General features: G+C 47.8%; 1 protein-coding gene across 1 annotated transcript in view; it reads right to left on the bottom strand.

Moving 5' to 3' along the window:
- Positions 1-22,162, bottom strand: part of LOC147659533 (solute carrier family 23 member 3-like) — a 260,327-nt gene that overhangs the window by 214,727 nt on the left and 23,438 nt on the right. Inside the window, exons 2-3 of the mRNA XM_086951665.1 lie at positions 2,312-2,463; positions 627-721 (exon numbers count right to left, since the gene is read on the bottom strand). Of these exons, the coding sequence (XP_086807791.1) occupies positions 627-721; positions 2,312-2,463 (247 nt within the window). The remainder of the gene's footprint in view (positions 1-626; positions 722-2,311; positions 2,464-22,162) is intronic.

Consider the following 22,162-nt stretch of genomic DNA (forward strand, 5'->3'; position numbering starts at 1 on the left):
GGCTGGTCATACTGGCTGTTGGGGACTTTGGGGGCGGGGGGTGGAGAGGGGGTTGTCTACGTGTACTGAACCTTCCCTGGCTGCTCCATTCTGCATTTCATTGTTTTTATTTTATTTTTATCATTGGTGGTGGACTTACAAGCTATTTTTGCCTCTCGAGGAAGAAAAGTGACGTTGGGCTGGCTAACATGAATGTTTTTGCCTTTAATTGTCCTTTCGTCATTTTTCTCTTGCTAGCAGCAACATCTTTAATGCCTTGACGCTAGCAGATCTTATCTCCATGTAACGAAGTATTGTAAATTCGGGGGCACCATGGCGATAGTTTTCGTCAATTTGCAGCTGTAATAAAATTGCCGCTAACTGGCCCTAGTTAGCAGCAATTCTTGTACATATACCCCCAAGTGTCTTATCCTATCATCTAACACCATTTACAATGGATCCTTTGCTGGTAGGATGGGTGTGGGGGTCAGCACTCCGCCTTACAGGCTATCTTTAGTTTTGTAACTTTAAATGTAACAATCCGAAATGTAAAGCGCTCTGATACCCTCTTGGGTCAAGTTTGCGCTATATAAAACTTTATAAATAAAATAAAATAAATTAAATAAAATCACTCATAGAGAACTTACTATTTCCACCATTAGTCGGCGCCAGCAAGAGTTGTCTGCTGAGGATCAGAGCTGGAATCAGGAGTTCAAAGGATGGAGCTTGGACCAGTGGTAGCCTGAAAGGGAAGAAGTCACGGTTATTTTGCGTCACCTTCTATTTACCCATGCTTCTTCCTCCCGACTCGCTCAGCCTTCTGCCCCATGTCCCCCTGTCATGTGGCCCCTCTTCTCACAGACCTTTACCGTGCAATATGTTGTTAATCCCAACTTTGAGAACTGCATTGGCCACCTATAGAGAAGCATGCATGCTTAAGCTCTCTGCACAACATATAGCGCCATGACGAAGGACGGACCGTATTCTACGTCACCTCATTCAGCCATCTTGCCCTCCCAGAATGCATTGCTCTTCCAATTTGAGGCTGCCCTGAATACCTTGGATCGATGGCGTTAGACAGGGAGGCCACTCTTTTTAGTTTCTAGCACCCAAAGGATGGAACAGCTCATGACGTAGCTCCTTTAAGAAACAAATGCGGCTTCATACATAAGTAGTGAAGTCTCTCAATGTTGGGAAGCCCTGCTGGGGGGCAGCCATGCGCTTTATACATTGCTGTGAGATAACATAATAGAACATAATGTGACACAACATGACATAATATACAGATTGGACCAATTTATTGAAGACATTTAAGTCATTTAATACTCCCGCTGTGCAGCAGCTGCCATATTCTCATACTTCCTGCATTCTATATCACTTTTATTGGATTTCCAATAAGAAAAACTTTACAAATGCACTAGCTCAGGGTGGCATGACTGAAAAGACAGCACCATAAGGTAGGAAGGAAGTGTTTATTCAGCCACTACCACTCTTAGAATCCCCCTCTCACATCCACCCTATGTTCTACCCACCATTCCAAGCCCAGCACTCCAACCCAGCCACCACCCGTGCTATAACACAGAATGGAGAGGGTATGCAATATAAACAAACAATGCCGCTCTTGATCACACATTTTTGCATGTTTTAGATGAACTGAACTGCCACAATAACTAGATGATGCATGTTGTTCATAAGTGTGCTGTGATAATGCAGATGTGTACAGGAACCAGCTTCTGATCCTCTTCTGATCCACTTTTCTTGTTGACCGCTGGAATGTTCTTTGGAGCTTTAGATTCTATGTGGCAGATGTGACCTCCAGGGATATACAATAACGCATGTATAACCCCACTATATAAATTGGAGGCTGTGAGGATTTAAGAGGCTGAATGTATCAGTTTCTATTTCGAACATCTACTTCAGTACAAGGTATTAGTTAAGGACAGAGAGATAGCCCAGTCTGGACTGCATCACTGGTCAATAATATTATAATATTAAATTTATGTTCGAATTTTATGAGACTATAGAGAAAACTCTGCACTTAACACTAGTGATGCCTTGATTGTGAATGTTCATATCCTGTTCACAATAGTGAATCTCCTCCCAAGAGACATGTTATGAGCCCCCCCCCCACTCCCCTCTCTTCCAGGACATCACATTTAATAAATTAGCTGCAGAGGCTCTACTCTGAATATTCATCCTGATCACCAACAGATGTGTATGTGGAGGGGGGGTTTGGCATGGATCAGACCCATGGCGGGGAAGCCTCATGGCTCCAGCTGGCACAGGTAGGAGGATGCCCTGGCCCCCTCTCATGGATGGTGCTTGGAGGTACCTGCTCCCCAGGGTGGTCTGCAGGCTCGTGGAGATGCCGCTGCTGAAGAGGCTGGTGGCCAGGAGGTGGTTCCTGGTGGGTCTGTCCACGGGCACGTTCTGGAGCAGGAGGCCGTGGTACACAAACAAGAGGGAGCTCTGCACCAGGAGATGCTGCGAGAAAGGAGAGAACAAGGAGACAGTCAAGGCGGTGGTCCTGCCTGTGGTCCAGGCACTTTCCTCCTAGACGCAGTCTTGGTGCATTGAAAAGGAGGCTGCAGAGGACACGATTGTTACACAGAGCACAACACACAGGAATACAGATGTCAAGCTTCAATTCATAGTGTTTGATATGTCGGGTCCCGCTTCGCTAAGGGGCGCTTGGAACTTGGGAGCAACCGTTGTTTGGATTGACCAGGGCTAAGGGCTGTGAGGGCTGCGAGCAGGAGGGGCTGGACTCAGTTTCCCAAGAGTCACAGCTCAGCTCCGCCCGCAACACCTGGGACGCTCTCCCTCATCGCCCCGCCCTCAGCAGACCAGTGAAAGCCGCCGGACTTCTCCCTCTACGTGGGACACCTTTTGCACATACCTGGGCAGTACGTGGACCTGCTGGACTGCGTGTGGATCTGCCTCTGTCTTCACGCCTCGCGGAACCCGCTGCGCGGGTCCCGCTTCGCTAAGGGGCGCTTGGAACTTGGGAGCAACCGTTGTTTGGATTGACCAGGGCTAAGGGCTGTGAGGGCTGCGAGCAGGAGGGGCTGGACTCAGTTTCCCAAGAGTCACAGCTCAGCTCCGCCCGCAACACCTGGGCCGCTCTCCCTCATCGCCCCGCCCTTACCCATTACCCAACTGTATCCAAGGCCATAAGTAAGTGCACGAACACCGCTGCGCGGGAGCGCGCGGGAGCACGCCGGGAGAAGCCCGGGACAAGGGCGGGACCGTCTGTGGCCGTCAGGGGCCGAAGGAGGCCGGGCTGGGCCCATTCTCTTGATCCCACTCTCCATTACAAGTAAGGCAATGCCCTCGCCTCCACCACGGGAAACTCCCTCAAGGGATGGCACCTCCAGCACTGGGACTCTGGATAATTATTTCAAATCTACTAAAGGAGACGCGGACAAGGAAAGCTCGCTTGAGAAACGTAGGGTGGAGCGCAGGCGCTCCATTGAATCTATGAAAACCAGACCTTTGACCGATATTATCCCTTATCCCACCACTCAAGAGGAAGGCACGCCACCCAGTAGTCTAATTAATTCGACATTCTAAGACTTTCCCGTCTTACTAAGGGAAATTCCCTCTATCCCAGGGAAAGCGCCTGGAAAAAACACAGAGCCAGCCCCCCTAGAGTCTTCGCATACTCCTGTTAACCTGGTAACCCAAACCCCACCTATGCAAATAGCTAATAAGAGCAAGCCCAAATTAAACGTAATGGTGGAGTTACATAGGCCCCCACCCAGCAAACGTGCTCGAAAAACTGTAGGGGGTCGGGGGAAATCCAAAACATCACATCTTGACTTTGGCAAGAAACACACTAACACTGTTCTACTGGGGAAGCCTATGGAGATAGTGCCTACCATTCCACCCCCTAAGCCCCCAAACCCCAGTATAACTGTCACCACCAAAGAACCAGAGGTCATCCCATCGAACCTAAACCTTTCACTCCCTGCTACGGGAAGCATCGAATTTCTACTCCGCTCCCTTTTGCAGCCCATTAGCGATAGCCTAAAAAAAGTCGAGATTAGGCTCACCTTACTAGAGACTTCCCTTACCACTCTGAACACTCTAGTAAGTAAGCAGACAAAGCTAGTGGGAACCCATTCCTCTGCTGGGGATTCTTCCAAAGTAGAAACTACAACAAATGCCACTAAAGCCCCCCCCAGCAACCCGCCACCTGCCCCTCCTTTGCAACCCCTTATGGCCATCCAACTCCAGGCACGGCACAATAACCAAAGCAACAGACCTACTCACCCACTGGATCAAGCCCCCCATAGCTCTCAAACTGAGACCTCTGGAATACATCAAGAACAGGTTAACGCCCCCCCACACATGCCCGTTTGGTCAACCCCCAGACCCCGGAGGCCAGACCTCCCGCCTGAAGCAAATAGACTAATGGTGGTCTTAGCAGGTGCCCCCCACTTAAGATCAGGGGAAAACGAGGATTACCAATCCCTTAAGAAAAAGGTAATCAAATGGCTTACCTGGAATCGACCCTTGCCATCCCATTTCAATAACGAAATTATTATGGTGAGAAGGGTCCCATGGCTAGGGAAGACCAGGAAAACCATAGTGGGGGACTGTATTATGGTAACCTTTAAGGACCCGGGCACGGTTCGACACATCTGTGAAGGAGTGAACAGATCCCTCGATTCGACCATACGGACCCTCCCAGTATCTTTCTTTTTCCCCCCCATTCCCAGGCACCAGGTCCCACTGCATGATGACTGGACAAGGGTGGAATACAGACGTAGACATAAAGGCTTTGCACAACGCCCGCACTTCCAACCGCCGGACACACCCTTTTGCAATTTTAATCGCTTCAATTGTCTGAACGGTTTGGATGGGGTCGACTGACTTACCGTCTGTAAGCCAGCGCCAGGGGTCTCTGGCTCCTGTGGCCTCCTGGAACTCCCTATTGTGTCCCCCGGCTCAATTTCTGGCCCACTGAACGATCCAGTTGCTTTTGACCACGGCAGAATCGAATCTTTTCACCTAGCCTCAGATGGAGTAGTCGCTGATGAGGGGACAACTATGGTCCCTTTCCTTGCCGATAATGGGGCGCCGAGACCCCCGGTGCCACATATATCTTCTGCTGCCCCTGCCACAGGCCCCGCAACTGATGTGGAGCCTGGAATCAACTCCTCCAACCTACACGCTAGGGCAACTGCCACCTCCGAACATCTGAAGATAATCTCTTGGAACATTGCGGGATTGGCTAACAAATTGGAAGAGCCGGCCTGGGCAAAGTACATAGAGACTGGCGACATATGCATGTTCCAGGAAACCTGGGCCAGAGAGGACTATGGTCACCAAGGCTACTCATCATTTTTCATCCCAGCAAGGTGGGAAGGCAAAGGCCGCCCATCAGGGGGCCTCACGACGTGGGTCGCTGCTCATTTGGGCTGTGTGGCCACACGGCTCCCACTCAACTCTGATGACATCCTTGCGGTCTCATTAACATGGCCAAACAAAGCTAATCTCCTGCTGGTCAACATCTATTCTAGGCCGATGGGAACGGCAAAGGAATCACTGACCCTTGATGAACTTTCGAATTTTTTATCTGAACTGTCGACTGATTCCTACTATGTGGTGGGTGGGGATTTTAACTCTCATTTTGAGCCACTCCCCGGCCTCCTTGAAGGGTTTTCATCGGAAGAAGAAGCTAGGTGGGCAGTACCGGGGGTTGATGCTCCACCTCCGAAAGCTTGGACCCCACTGGCACTGCAAATTACTGCCCTTACTCTAAGGTTAGGACTCAGAGCGTGTAATGGGAGAATAAAATCTGACATACCCAGCAAAAATACTTACAATCGACGGGGGAGAGAGTCTCATTTGGACTATGTTTTGGTCCAATTAGCGAGGTGGTCAACAATACAGGATTTCAGGGTGATAGACAGGATGGACAGTGATCACAATGCCCTTGAGTTAGACCTCGTCCACCCAGGCCCCCAGGCCCCAGTGACCCATGAGGAAGGGAATCACCCCATGCTCCTCCTAGATAACAGTAGGAGAAGAATTAGGTGGGAGCATATGGTCACAAACAAGGATAAACTCCCACTGCTTTATGCAGAGATTACCCCAATCCTGGAAATTGTTGGGACCCTTGACATTGTGGCAAACAACAAAGACATAAGGAGCAAATTGTTTGATGCCCACGAGGAACTCATAAAAGTTGCGGCTCCCCACTTTACTCGTAGCTCACGAAAGCCAAGGGAGAGGTGCCAAGGTAGAACACAATGGTACAATGCAGCCTGTAGACGGGCCAAAACAGAACTCCTTGGAGTAATTAAGGAGGGCATAGGAGGGGAACGCCTTAAGCAATGCAGGCAAGCCTACAAGAAGCTTCTTGCTCAGGCTAAAATAGAATGGGAGGAAAACCAGTGGGAAGAACTTACAAAGGCCCTGGCAATACAAGATCAACGCCTGTTCTGGAGGATTGTGAATGGGGGATCAGGGAGTCTCCATTCGGCAGTGGAGCCTAATATAGCTCCGGGAGTGTGGCAGGCCCACTTCCAGTCCCTTTACAGTGCTGAGTCCGGAGAACTTCTTGCCCCTATTGACCCGGAGAGGATGGGCCCCCAGGCGGATCCAATAACACTGAGTGAGGTCACTGCTGCTATTTCAGGTCTGGCTTCGGGGAAGGCGCCTGGACTGGATGGGCTACCGGGAGACCTGTTCAAGCAGGAGCCCACCGTCTGGGCGCCTTACCTCGCTGCTCTTTTCAACAGTATCCTCGGTGGGATGGAAATCCCTAGTACTTGGCTGGGGGCTGAGGTGGTCCCAATTTTCAAAAAGGGATCCCCCCTCCTCCCAGCCAACTACAGACCGATTAGCCTGATAGATGTAGCACAGAAGCTGTTCGGCAGGGTTCTCCTGAACAGGCTTCAGGAATGGATAGAGGAGGTGGGCGCCCTCAGTCCCTATCAGGCAGGATTTAGGAAAGGGGTATCGACTGTGGACCAGGTCTTTAGACTGAATCTGGTCTATTGGAGGACAGCGAGGTTCGAGGGCGGCAGTTTGTACACGATCTTCGTGGACCTACGGGCCGCCTTCGACCTAGTACCCAGGGGGAAATTGTGGAGCATCTTGGCAGGGATGGGTGTACCCCCAGATATTCTATTGACCTTGCAGAGGCTGCACCATAACAATTATGCCCAGGTGAGGTGTGGGAGGTCGGGGGAACTGACTGATAGATTCCCCGTTGGCAGAGGGGTAAGACAGGGTTGTGTGCTGGCGCCGACCCTGTTTTGCCTCTTCGTCAACGGGGTAATCGCTCATCTTAACGCCACCGACTACACAGACGCTCCCAAATTGAATGGCAACAGGGTGCCCGCAATAATGTTCGCGGACGACACACTGTTGCTATCTAAAACACCCATGGGCATCCAAAGGATACTTGATGCCTTTGTGGCTTTCTGTCAGGATAGAGGGCTGGAAATCAATGCCACAAAAACCAAATATATGGTATTGAATCCGAGCCCCAAACAGCGCCCGAATCCCCAATTGGGAGCAGTGCGGCTGGAAAGAGTAGCCACGTTTGAATATCTCGGCGTGACGCTCAACGAAACTATGACCTGGGGGCCCCATCAGAGTAGGGCCAACCTTAAATTAATACAAACTACCGGTGGTATATCCCGGATGATGACCGGCTCGTCCTACCGCCCGTTGGGGGCCTTAATTCAGATATACAAGGCCCAGGCCAGGGGGGCGATTATGTATGGGGCTGAACTGTGGGGCCACACCCCATGCCGGAACCTGTCTTCTACAGAAAATAGGTTTATAAGACAGATAGCCGCACTTCCCCCTAGCACTCCACTCCTTCCTCTGAGGCTTGACTTAGGGCTACGGCCACTTGCTGACGAGATAAGTCTAAGACCCATTGCCTTCTGGCGCAGGCTATGGAGTGGCGATGATCTCGCCGATTATAGGGCGGAACTGGTCGAACTATTAAATCACCCCAAGGCGCTTAGTATTCCCTGGGTCCAAAATATCCAATCAACTTGCACCGATCTGGGGCTCCCTGAATTGTGGTCTGAACCGGCAAATGTAGCTTCAAGAATCTCCAAGAGATCCCTGGCGAATCTGTATCATGAACACAAAAGGGCAAGGGCCTTAGCTACCCAGACAGAGGGGTCCCTTTCTTCTACATTCCTGCAAACCAAGGACCTCTACAGATTTGAGAAGGCTTTCGATCCTATATATCCTATTCTTAGCAGAAAGTTATTTCTTCAGTGGAGATACGGTACATTGCCTTTTAGGTCCTTTACAAGTTCCTGGTCACAAGTCCCCTCCACCAAGCACTGTCCTCTTTGTGATGATAAAGAGGAAAATGACTTGCACGTGGCCTTTTTCTGCCCAGCCTACAAGGCAGCCAGAAAGCATTGGCTGCTCCCCTTGATTAAGAATTTGGGTGGCAGGGAATATACACCTATGTACAGGATTTTAAAATCCGATGTTTCCGGCCCAACTGTTTTTGCTCTCTCCAAATTCCTTACGAATGTTTGGTATACGCGCAATCGCCTTTTAAAAAATACTGGGTAGATTTTAGATTTGCTCTAAACTCGCATTAATTGTTTTTACTGTCTGTGTCGATCTTAAAATCATGTATTGATGTTTTATCAAATATGACAGAGTTCATGTGATTTTATTGTAATGTGTATCTTTTATGACCAAATGGTCGAAATAAAGATTGGAAAATGAAATTATATGTTGCATCATATCCTGTGTATGTTCATCTTTTGCATAGGTACAATAAATATGTAATCAGGTAAACACAGCAAGACACATCCAACCGGTCCATCCCCCTTCCTTCACCCAAGACTCTCGTGGTCTCCGCGTATGTCCTCTTCTGTGGTCCTCCTGCCTCCACTTTGGACCCCTTGCAGTTTACTTTCTAATATTGTGTCTTTAACATCTACCAAGAGTCTGTTAGATGAAGTTAAACTCGGGAATGTTTATGTGCCCTTCACTCAGACCTTTCTCTGCGTCCATCATGGATGTGATGGATCTCAGGGGAGGAGAGATCTTTCGCCTCCATTAATAGATTGTTGTCTATCCTGGACTCAGATTAAAGTCTGCATAACTTCCAAAACCCCTGGGTCAGGCAGCAGGGATATTTGACTCATAGGGTCAAGTCTCTGTACTAATATATTTTGTTTATCATTGTTTTGGCTCTTCCACAACTGCATGGGAGACCTTTATCTCTGTCACTAAAAGAATTAATGTGATCAACTTATTTTTCGCCAACATACACATGGAAGAGAAGACCATGCTTGGCTGGTGGTGGCAACTACATGTACGTCTGTTAGTATTCTGTTCAATTTCATGGTCATTCAAAGCTATAGGTGAAGCATTCATCCTTTATGGTTCATGGCTCCATCAGTGTGTGTGTTTGAGGAGGTGCTTGAATCAGTAAAAGAGCTAAGATACATCAGACAGCCCCATCCACTTCTCCCCTCACTCCTGGCAGGGGTTTCTGATAGAAGTTCTCACCTGTAAAGGATGGAGAGTGTATTGGGCATGGGGGGGCATAGCTATCAATAGTGCAGCAGGTGCAGTGGCACAGCATTATGCCTTCATCTCTATCCAAACAAAGGCAAGGGGTCATCCTCCTTGCCTGCATTACGGTGCGCGGCCCCTTTCCACATATTGTATAACGGGGACAGAATGGGACAGATAGGCCCTTCTCTTCCTTGCCCTTTTATTTCTAATTTTTTTGAACAGGACAAATGGCCAGTATGCACCCCAATAATCATCATATTGATTGATAACCAAGCATCAATTATGTGCCAAGTCTGCCTCTCTTCTTGCAAGAGTCAACAAATGTAGGAGAACCGCTCTGACCGGCTTTGCGCCCCATGTATCTTTCCTTCATGTAAAGTCGAGAGGTAAAGAAGGTTTTAGTGTTCCATCCAAACCAGACCCCCTTTTAGGTTTCACCTCTTCTCTTCCCATACAATGTCTTTTAGCGTTGGGGAGAGGGACCCTGATTGGTCCTCTCAGGAATTTAGCGATTTCACTGCATGCTGTACATACATACCTGCCACCTTCAGATTCAAGCGTACTCTATATAATTAAGGGTTCTGGCCAGACTCTCTGATCATTTACTGAAATGGCGTCTAGAAGGAGGACTGCTGGGGCTTGGTGCTGGCCAGCCTCGCAAGCGAGTGACAGAAGCTTGCCAAGACCGACCCTGAGCTTGAGATAATGCAGTGAGGTAGACATCCTCCTCTGCACCTGTGCCGGTGATTCCAATGGGCATTGGACTATAACTTTACTCCACACTCTAAAGATCTTGTTTGATAGCCCCAGTGTCACTTGAGGTCTAATGTGGGCATCTTTGGGCAGACTTCCCTAGCGGTTATTCTGCAGGTCACGGTACTGCGGTGAGTCAAGTGGCTCTGAGCACTGGCCATCTTGGCAGCCATCTTGGGTGTTCCTACTAAAAGAGCCGCAGGTCTGCTTGACAGACACATTTCAGTCGTCTGCCTCCGGGTCGCTCTGGGTCAAGGTCATGCGCTGAGTCAAGCGGCAGTGAGCGCTGGCCATCTTGGCAGCCATCTTGGGTGTTCTTACTAAAAGACCACATTTGAGTCGTCTGCCTCCGGGTCGCTCTCATTTACACCTGATCAAGTACCGACACTTTCCAGTACGTTCTCAACATTCAGAGACTAAGGAAGCTGTTATGTTAGCTGCGCTAGAGCCTTTCAGACAATCAAAAATTTCAATCAATCAAAAAGCATTTATACAGCTCACAACTGCTCCATAAGAGGCGTCCCGGCACTATCAGCAAGAGAGACTGACCAAACAGCAGGAGCGGCCCTTGCAGGAAAGAGCGGTGAGGGCAGCGTAGGGGGAAACTCGACAGATGACGAGGGAAAATTTATTATTTATTTAATTTTCCTTTGTGGTCGTCTGTCGAGTCCCACAACCCCACCCCACCACCTACCACTCTTACCTGCCAATCCGTAAGAGATTAACAAGATCTACGTTTTATCAATAAAGAAAGGATTTTAATGTTTTTTTTTTTTTTTTAATGGGCTCAGACGAAGAAGTAAAATATCCAAGTTTGTTTATTTCAGATACAGGACCCATTACCTCACATTACAATCCCCTAGGGTTACACAGCGGTTCACCCCACAGAATGTAAAGTTGGGACTTAGCCCAATTAATAGTATATCCCTCGTGGGTGCCAAATATGTGGAAAATATGGAGGACTCGACTGAGGGACCACGAAGGCAAAGCCAAATAGAGGAGAATGTCATCCCCATATAATGAAATGTGATCCTCGTGGTCCTCTGTCCATTTCAGACCCCTGACCTCCGGATCTCCCCTGATCCAAACTGCTAAGGGCTCCAACACCATGGCAAAGAGCATGGGCACCCCTGTCTGGTGCCTCGCCACAGGGGGAATGGCCCAGAAACATGATTATTGACGGTGACCTGCGTGGTGGGTTGGGCATATAGCAGTTGGATCCAGTTAACAAAGTTGGGGCCAAACCCCGTCCTAGTCCTGCGAAAAGAAAGTCCAACTCTATGGTATCAAATGCCATAGAGGCGTCTAGAGACAGCAGGATCGCATCCTCCCTGATCGTGTCCCTTCTACCCAGGACCCCATTCAAGGCTGTGTTTCTTCCTGGCATAAACTCGGATTGTTCCAAATGCACCAGCTCAGTAATGTAAGGGATACGCCTATTGGCCAGTAGTTTTGCTAGAATTGTAGCCTTAACAGTGAGCAGGGAAATGGGACGATATGACCTACAGTCCTCTGCTGGTTTGCCTGGTTTGTGTAATACCACAATTGAGGCCATCCAAACTGCAGGTGGTAGAACCCCAACATCAAAACTTTCGGTATACACTTGCAGTAGGTGGGGAGAGAGCTTGGATGCCATTGGCTTGAGGAATTCAATCGGGAGCCCATTGGGTCCCATGGCTTTGCCGGAACGCACATCCTGAATTGCTTTTTTAATTTCGGTCTCTGTGATGTCGCTTTCCAGAGAGTCTCTATCCTGCTCTGAAAGGCAGGTGACTTTAATAGTCGACTGGAGTTCCGAAGCCATTGAGGACTGGGACGTCTTGGCGGATGTATACACCAACGAGAAATAAGAGGCGACCGTGTCGGCGATCTGCTGGGGATTAGTGAGCAGTTCTACGTAAGTCCCAAAGATCGAGTGCACCCACCTAGATGCTTGTTCCCTTTTCTCAAACCAGGCCAAAAGCTACCTGTTCGCTCTCCATGCTCATATATCTTATGCCGAGTGGCGTTATATCTAGCCTTGGCCGCTTTAGTCAGAAGCTGTTGATAGTAATGGCGCACCATGTCTAGCGAGTGTTGCGCCTCTGAGTCCAGGGTACAAGCCAGAGCTTTTTCCTTTGCCAGGATTTCCTCAACTAGCTCAGCCACTCGTTTAGTGAATTCTCTTTTATGCCCCACCATCAGCAAGAGGTGTCGGGCCCCCATAACAGCACCGAACGCCCCCCACAACACACATGCTGAAGAGACTGACCCCACATTTTCTGTGAAATAGCAGTCAGCGTCTTTTAGCAGTGCCTCCTTAATATGGGGTACCTTAAGTGTCCAGGGGTTTGTAATGAGGGTAGTGCAGCGCTTGGGTTGCCCCAAGGTTAGTGTTGTGAGAACCAGGGATTGATCAGAGATTCCCTGCACGAGGCACCTGGAGTCAGAGAAGACCTGTATATCTTGAGAGAGTGTGAACATATGGTCAATACGTGATTGACTATTGTGGGCCCCAGAATGAAAAGTAAATTGTGTGGTGTTAGGGTTAAGCCATCGCCAGATATCCACTAAGCCCAGCGCGGACAATAACTCAGACAGTTATGATCCCCCTGGAGGGTCCCATCCAATGCCAGATTAAAGTCTCCCCCCCGCTCCAATAACCCCACTGGTAGGTCGAGTAGGAGTGCCCCAATATCCTGCAACACAAGACGTTGTAGTTCAGGGGGCATGGACGGATATGATATTGAGTGTCTGCCCCTCTCAAGTACCCGAGAGTGCTACTTATCTACCCTGGTCAACCGACCAAGTCTTGCGTATAATATATGGACGTACGTACGAGCACACCAGCCCCACGTGAACCCGAGGTAAACCCTGAATGACCAACCAAGCGATACCCCCATCTATTCAGTGCCCCACATGAGTTGTCTCCTGGAGTTGGACTATGTCTGGTGCCAGGTATTTCAGCTACTGCAGAACTACTCCCCGCTTAATCTTGTCTCCCAGGCCATTAACGTTCCATGTAAGGAGTTTTAGGTCTAAGTGTGATCCCATATGTGTAGGGAAGCGCGAACAATATTGTGCCTTGGATCAGATGACAGGCTCAGGACAGTGCTGTGATGGCAGTGTAGGCAGGCGGGCATGCAATGCAGGAAGAAGTCAGCACGACCAGTAACAGGATCCACCCACGGACAAATGAGCACACCGATAAAGAGCACACCCAGTAGAGGAGTGTGGCTCAATGGTTAGAGCGGCAGACCCTGATGCAGAGGTCTGGCCCGGGACCAGGGTTCAAATCCTGCCTCGGCGGCTCTTGGACTCAATTTCCCCGGACCTGATAATTCTCGCCTCGGTGCCTAGTCTAATCATGGGTCCCACTCTGTGACTCTGGGCAATAGCTTGCTTAATCTCCACAACGGCCCCAGCAGCACTGTGGATGCCTGGCTTCACCTTGGGGGTGCCCAGGAGTGGACATTCACAGGAAAGCCAGGATGGGTTCCACAGCGGTATGAATACAGCGCTACAAGGCCTCCGGGTAGAAGTGCGCTATATAAATACTCTACATTTACATTTATAAGTACCATATATGTACCCCATTGCGATATAAGTGTGAACCTGCCGAACCGCAGCGAGGATGCATAGTTGCGTAAAACAAGTGGACCCATCAATGTTGAAGAAAGCAAGAAGCATCACTGCACAAGTATCAAAAACAGAACACAAAAACCCAAACCCTCCCTCCCCCAGCCCTCAACTCCCACCCCCTTTCCTGCCTCCCTGCATATCAGGTGTTAGAAATGGGGGGCTCTAGTTGGCAATGGCTGGCGCCAATGTCCAAATAGGGACCCTTCTTCCTAAGTCAGGGCAAGTGGGCTACCAGCTTTGATAACCCATGCTCAACCCTGTGCTAACGTAGCACGAGCAGTTAGGCCTATCTCAGAGGCAGTGTGTGAAGCATTCATGACCATACACAATAAGGCAGTAACAACACTACAAAAGGACACAACTGAAGTAGGTATAGAAAAATAGTATCTTTATCTAAGGTTTCACACAAGACTCTCAAAGCGTTTTAGCAAGGGGAACTTTACCTGCTTACCGAGTTATTTGCTGGGACACTTGCCATCATACCTGCTGGGCCACGCTTCCTGCACCGTCCTAACCTCCCGCCGCCACACATTAACCAGCTCGTTGTGTGGCCGCCGAGTGGAGGGGGGGCCACAAGGGAGGAAAAACTACATATCCCATCAGCCTTAGCGCCGCACCTGGGATCAGCGCGCCAAGCGGCGCATAAATTACGGCATCAGCTCCGGGGGAGCTGGGAACTTTACCTGCTTACCGAGTTACTTGCTGGGACACTTGCCATCATACCTGCTGGGCCACGCTTCCTGCACTGTCCTAACCTCCCGCCGCCGCACATTAACCAGCTCGTTGTGTGACCGCTGAGTGGAGGGGGGGGCCACGCGGGAGAAAAACTACACATCCCATCAGCCTTAGCGCCGCACCTGGGATCAGCGCGCCAAGCGGCGCATAAATTACGGAATCAGCTCCGGGGGAGCAGGGAACTTTACCTGCTTACCGAGTTACTTGCTGGGACACTTGCCATCATACCTGCTGGGCCACGCTTCCTGCACCGTCCTAACCTCCCGCCGCCACACATTAACCAGCTCGTTGTGTGGCAGCCGAGTGGAGGGGGGCCACGCGGGAGAAAACTACACATCCCATCAGCCTTAGCGCCGCACCTGGGATCAGCGCGCCAAGCGGCGCATAAATTACGGAATCAGCTCCGGGGGAGCAGGGAACTTTACCTGCTTACTGAGTTACTTGCTGGGACACTTGCCATCATACCTGCTGGGCCACGCTTCCTGCACCGTCCTAACCTCCCGCCGCTGCACATTAACCAGCTCGTTGTGTGGCAGCCGAGTGGAGGGGGGCCACGCGGGAGAAAACTACACATCCCATCAGCCTTAGCACCGCACCTGGGATCAGCGCGCCAAGCGGCGCATAAATTATGGCATCAGCTCCCGCGTCGCGGGACGCGCGCGAGACTAACCGGCCAAAGCCCGGGCAAAGGGCGGGCCATCTGTGGCCGTCCGGGGCTGGCTGAGGCTGGGCTGGGCCACCCCCCTTGGTTCCATCTGTTCAATTTCGTTTCGTGAACTAAAAGGTACTCTGGTATAGCTCACTGTTTTTATTGGTTGAGATATGGGGAAAAATTCTCCTGTCCAAACAAGATCTAGCTCCAGACTCAAAAAGAATGTTACAACCCCATTGCCTACTTTAACCGCGATTGATAGGATGCTACAGAAGACAATTGGTGTAGTTGTCACCGCTATCGAGAACTTGGAGAGACTCCTTTCGCTCCCTCCAAACATGTGTCTGCAGCAACTACAAACTAACACTACTCTGACACAGGCAAACAATTCTATTTCATTACTTGCGGACTCGTACATAGATCTCCCTACGATTGATAATAATTCTAACAACTTACCCACACAAAATACTTCCTTGGGGTTACACCATATCGATAGTAGCCTTTCACAAACACCAAATCTGCAGTTTGATGACCTAAGTGCAGATCTCTCTCTTCTACTGAACTCCTCCCTATCAGGGCCCGTACCCCAGGCTGATTTCCCTAATGCACAGGTGGGACCAGCGGTGTCTTACATTAGTGAGGGTTCCTGCCGCGGGTACTGCTGAACAAACAAGGGCGCAGGAGACCCCCCTAACTATTGATACTGCTATACCCGAACCGGTCAGTAAACAAGCCCAAAACCGAGCAAGTACTAGAGACACCATAAAAAGGAAAAAAACTGAAACCTCACAGAAAGGGAGGCAACAAAAAGTATCAAAAATGACGGATTCCGCCATTCTCGAACCAGGTGTACAGGTAGATAAAGTGTCAGCAAGGCCTGATATTACTCAAAGGGAATCCACCAAAAATACCAGAGACAATTATGTAGGGAAGGCCCCTTCGGCTCCCATAGAGGAGGTTGAAGTGTCAATGGCACAGATAGAAAAGGTTGTCAAATCATTAATTCTCCCTCTCCTTGAAAGGATAAAAATGGTAAACAATAAATTGGAGAAATTTGAACAGCTAACCCTAGATAATTTCACCTCGTTAAAAAATCTGGCAAAACTTGAAGTTAGAGGACGAATGAAGAATATGGTGCCTCCTCCAATGGATCCTGCTACAATCACTGTAGGTTCTGTAGCAGGTCCAACTACTAATACAACTACAGAGGCAGGAATCCCAAAGGGCCCTAGTACTAATAAGCAGCCGAACAAACAAACTAAAAAGTCCTCTGAAAAGACTACTCAACACACCACACCCTGTATAGCCAACGATGCGCCTAAAAATGTTGCGCGCCCAAAAGACGCTGGAAACACTAAAGAGAAAGATGTTAGCACTGTAAGAGCTCCCCTGGCCACGGTTGACCTACCACCCGAATTATTACCATATGTCATTGTACTCACGGGTGTCCCTGAACTAAAAAATGGGAAACTAGAATCTTACCAAGACCTAAAAAATAAGGTGACATTCTGGTTGAATAATAACAGGCCGATCCCTAGACATCTGAATGGCGAGGTAATGTTCGTTAGAAGAGTCAACTGGATAGGCAGAAGACCAAAAGACATTCAGGGGGATGCAATTATCATTAACTTTAGAGAGAGTAAAGTAGTGAGCCTAATCTGCGAAGAATACCAGTATATGAACAAGGGCCCAATTTGCACGAAAGATCTCACTTATTTTTAAAGCCCAAGGGCAATGCGACATTATGGGAGCCAGCAAATTTCCACCCATAAAATGATGTCAGATGGTTTTGCCACCTATCCTTGGGTGGCCACAAATAACCGATTTCCACCACTTTATGGGCTAGATGAATTTTACTGACTGGGAGATACACACGAAATAGGTGAATTCACATCAACAACAGACTATACCTATGTAAATAACCACAGGTGTAACACAAGAGAAGCAGCTAACCAGGTCAAAGATCCCATTTCAATGAACAAGGGGGGAAATTTAAATTTGCCAACCCCAAAAACTAAAGAGAATACAAGTGGGACCAACAAATTAATAGCCACATTTGCGAAGGATGAGGATAAGTGTAAGGCGATAATAATTTCCTGGAACATTGCCAGCATAGGGAAAAATATGCCTGATCCAGCTTGGCATGATTATATCAATAGGGGGGATTTTATCTTGTTCCAAGAAACATGGGGAATAGAAAATGTTTTTAAAGTAGGGTATAGATCATTCTACATTCCGGCTAGTAATATGAATAAAGGTAGACCGTCTGGTGGCCTGATAATCTGGGCAAGAATAACATTAGGTATTGATGTTAAACAAATAGATTTTAATAGCCCGGACATTTTTGCTATAAAATTTCGGGATGGAAAAGGATGGCCGGTCTGTATTATTAATATTTACAACAGACCACAATCTCCTAATAAAGAATCGGAAACAATAGTCCAGCTAGCCAATTTTATCTCTAGCTTAGACCACAAAACCAAGCTGATCATGGGAGGAGACTTCAGAAGTTTGAGCCAGTTGTGGGGCTAGAAGATATTTACGGGGAGGAAGATAGCGCCAATAATATTCCCCGTATTGACACAAGTGGTACTGTTGCTTGCTCTAAAGAGGCTTTGCAACTACTAAAATTAACAATGGAACACAGTTTGCGTGCCTGCAATCGGCGGCTTTTGTCAGATTGTCCAAGCAATCCTACCTTTAAAAGAGGTCGTTGTGCCAGCCATTTAGACTATATATTGGTCTCTATGTGCTTATGGCCAATGCTTCAGGATCTGAAGGTGGATAATCATATAGAAAGTGACCACCTCCCCTTAACTTTGACTATCTGTGGTACGCTATTTGCCGCCTTAAGGGAGTTAAATCTCTGTAGAGACACTCGATCTGAGGACCCCTTAGAATCCAATAACCGCAGGTCTTTAAAATGGCCTGCTGTGATGGGCAACGCAAGTATCATTAAGAAAATCAATGATTCCTATGTAACTCTAATGTCCCCATTAGTCGATAACAATGGAGAGGGCATTTCCTTAGCCGAGGTGCATGAGAATTTGATGGCAGAGAGATTTTCTCAAAAGGGACCAAGTAAGCACATTCTGGCCAGAAAAAAAAGTATCTGAAGGAAGGCCGCTGGTATAACAAAGCTTGTCGTCGTGCTAAAACGGATTTAATTAAAGCTGTAAAAGATAATCAGATTAACACTATTAGAGACAAAAGGATGCAGTATAAAAATATACTTGACCTTGCAAAAAGGGAATGGGATGGCAATTCTGGTCGGAGCTGCTTTCAGCATGTAAAACAAAAGATCAATCTTTCTTCTGGAAGCTGATTGCGAGTGGTACCAAAGAAGGTAGTCCATCAAGGGACATAGCACTTCTCATCCCTGTACTCGAGCGGTGGGGAAGATGAAGATGAGTGTACACAAGGGAATTTACAACTAAACCCGTGCATCACTCCCCTAACATTTAGCTTGTCTGATACCATACTAGCTATCAATGCAGTCAAACAGGGCAAAGCTCCGGGCCCAGACAGAATACCTGGCGATCTCTGGAAACACGAAAATCTCCTCTGGGCCCCGTATATCAACTTACTTAGTAATGACATCCTAAGAGGGGCCCCAATACCGGAGACGTGGCGGAGTGCCGAAATCGTAACCATCTTCAAGAAAGGAGACAGACTTAATCCATCCCATTATAGACCAATTACTCTGTTAGATGTACTCCAAAAGATTTTTGCACGTCAACTTTTAAATAAGCTAAACATTTGGATTGAGGATAATTTTATTTTAACAAAATATCAGGCAGGATTCAGAGTTAAAATTAGTACAGTGGATCAAGTTTTTAGATTTTTATGCTTAGTATGGAAATACATTAATATAAGGAACTCTCACTTATACGTAGCTTTTGTGGACCTCAGGGCCGCCTTTGATTTGGTCCCGAGAGGCAAATTATGGAAATCACTAAGAGATATGGGAGTTCCCGGTGACATACTACATCAACTAATCAGGCTGCATGAGGGGATCTATGCAAGAGTAAGGTGGGGACCTAACGGGGAACTGACGGAAAAAATTGACATAAAGAGAGGGGTAAGGCAAGGCTACGTTATGGCGCCAACCCTCTTTTCTCTTTATGTCAATGACATCCCTGACACCCTCTTGGGCTGCGAGCATGACTCTCCCAAGTTGTGTGTTCAAGCCGTTCCAGCACTACTATTCGCGGACGATACGATTTCAATCTCCCACACCCCTAAAGAATTACAGAATTTATTAAACAAATTTCATTCGTACTGTTTGGACAAAAATCTCGAAATTTATTCCTCAAAAACTAAGATTATGTCCATCAGTCCACACAAGGGTTTTAACAAAGTTTTTAGTGTAAATAATGAGAATATTGAACAGGTCCAAAATTTTAAATATTTGGGCATTAGTCTCGATTCTAAAATGAATTGGGTATCGCAGATAGAAAAATCTAGGCTAATGTTAACACAAAACCAAGCTCCTATAATAAGGAAGCATAGAAACAGCTTCCTTAAGGCAGTATCACCAGCAATTGAGCTATTTAAGTATAAAGCTCAATCGGCCGCCCTATATGGGGCAGAATTGTGGGGCCACGTAGCCAGAGACTCTTTTTCAGTACAGGAAAACAGCTTTTTTAGACAACTTTTAGCTGTCCCAGGTTGTACTCCTTTAATTCCCTTATTTTGGGACTTAAACATACGACGTTCTGACGACCACGCCTCCTTACGCCCGCTACTCTACTGGGTTCGTCTTTGGTCCACTGATGAGCTAGTGGACTATAGAGCAGCACTAAAGGAAATCTTACAGATAAAAAACATTGTCAGAGTCAGCTGACCACTGCATATTGAAAAATGGTTTTTAAAACAAGGCTTATATAGTTTTTGGACCGATCCCAATTCTCTTACTCATTGTTCAAAAAAGTTATTGAAGGCACGATATTGGGAACATATTCACAGTTACCCACTTCAAAACTCTAAAATCGGGAAATTGACACTTAAATTCTTTGATGTTAAAAGCAAATGTAAATTTGAATGTTTTATGGATGAAATTCTACCTTCAATGGCAAAGTCACTGTATTTGAAGTACCGTTATGGCATTTTACAACTAAAAACTTGAACTTCTAAGTGGGTGTGCAAGACAGATCCTATGAGTAAATGTGATACTGATCATTGTGAACTTTGTGATATGGGCGTTAAAGAGGATGAGGCCCATGTCCTATTTATATGCTCTGCATATCTGCAAGCAAGGAGGAAGTGGATTAGGCCTATCTGCCTTCTTCTAGGCTTTCGTAAAATCAAAGAGGGGGAAAGATTATTCAAAGGGGACACCTCACAGACCATAGTATTTAGTCTGAGCCGGTTCCTTCTTGCAGTAGCAATAGTGAGGAAGAAAAAAGGTCTAAAATTGTAATAGCACTCTTAGGTTCTGCACTAACTTATAGCATACCAAAATAAAATGCATTGGTACTACAGTAACCCCCACACACTCTAGTCCGAACTATCTCCTGTAAAACACCCCCTGACCTTTCAACATTTTTATAAAAGAAAAATATTTATTGTATTAACCCATTTTTAATCATGAATTACCTTGATGATAGAGTTATATTATATTGGAAGAATTTTAAACCCTCTATAAACCTGATCCTTTTAGCCAATCCTTCTACATATCTAAAATGCTTAAAGCACCTATGTATGTCTCAAACAGCTTTTACTCGGATTACTAGTACATGATGTATATGTTGATGTTTTTAAAATTGTATTGTACTCTTTTATGGTTATTTCAACCAAAATAAAGAATTAATGAAAATGAAATTAAATGTTTTAGCAAGCCACAATGCACATAAATCAGTATGGACTTAAAAAGGCAATAATGTATTCACCAGAATGTGGCACTGACTGACTTCAAGGCCTAAGCTACGCGACCCATTGTGCACCAGATACTTGTTGTTGGACGGGGATATAGCACGCAGTTCCTCAAAGAAGCGGAGACAGTGACAGGCGGACTCCCAGCTACCACAACTCTTGGCTGCAGTGGTCCGCAGCGTGCACTCACAATGACTTGGGCACTCGGGACAGGTGGGCTCTCAACAGCACGCGGATGCGTTGGCCCGGGATGGTGGTGGTGATGACTCTCGTCGTGCAGCTCCGTGGTGGGCTCACAGCGGCTGCAGCTCTCTCTTAGCTTTAGTGGCCCACAGGTTGATCCGCAATGATGCAAAGTTAACAAAGGTGTGGGCACTAAGCGGCAGCAGCTCTCTCTTAGCTGCGGCGACCCACAGGGCGAATCACAATTATGCAAAGTTGGCAAAGGTGCGGGTACTCAGCGGCAGCAGCTCTCTCTTAGCTGCGGCGGCCCACAGGACAAATCACAATGATGCAAAGTTGGCAAAGGTGCGGGCACTCAGCGGCAGCAGCTCTATCTTAGCTGTGGTGGCCCACAGGACGAATCACGATGATGCAAAGTTGGCAAAGGTGCGGCCAGTCAGAGGCAGCAGCTCTCTCTTAGCTGCGGCGGCCCACAGGACAAAAGATGATCTCGACCAGGCTGGCACAACAGCGGGCACTCAGCGGCTACAGCTCTTTGCTGTGGCAACCCATACAGATTCAGCGAAGGATCAAATTAAGGCAGATTCTCAGCGGCAGCAGCTCTCTCTTGTCTGCGGCGGCCCATTCAGAGTTAACAAGGGTTTCCAGTCCGCGTTTCTCACAGTAGAACTAGAGGCTCCAGATTACTCGACGGGGGCCTCACCTGCAAGTAGAATTCCTCGCACAGGAATTCAGACAGCTGACGGGGTGAAGTTTAATGTCCCTGAGACTTCAGCAGGGGGCGCTTTCAATTCAGGCCCTCGGGTAGTTTCTTCAGCAAGCTTGGTGAAAGTTTCAAAG

The sequence above is a fragment of the Lissotriton vulgaris genome, unplaced genomic scaffold (assembly GCF_964263255.1).
Source record: "Lissotriton vulgaris unplaced genomic scaffold, aLisVul1.2 SCAFFOLD_830, whole genome shotgun sequence".
Taxonomy (NCBI): Eukaryota; Metazoa; Chordata; class Amphibia; order Caudata; family Salamandridae; genus Lissotriton; species Lissotriton vulgaris.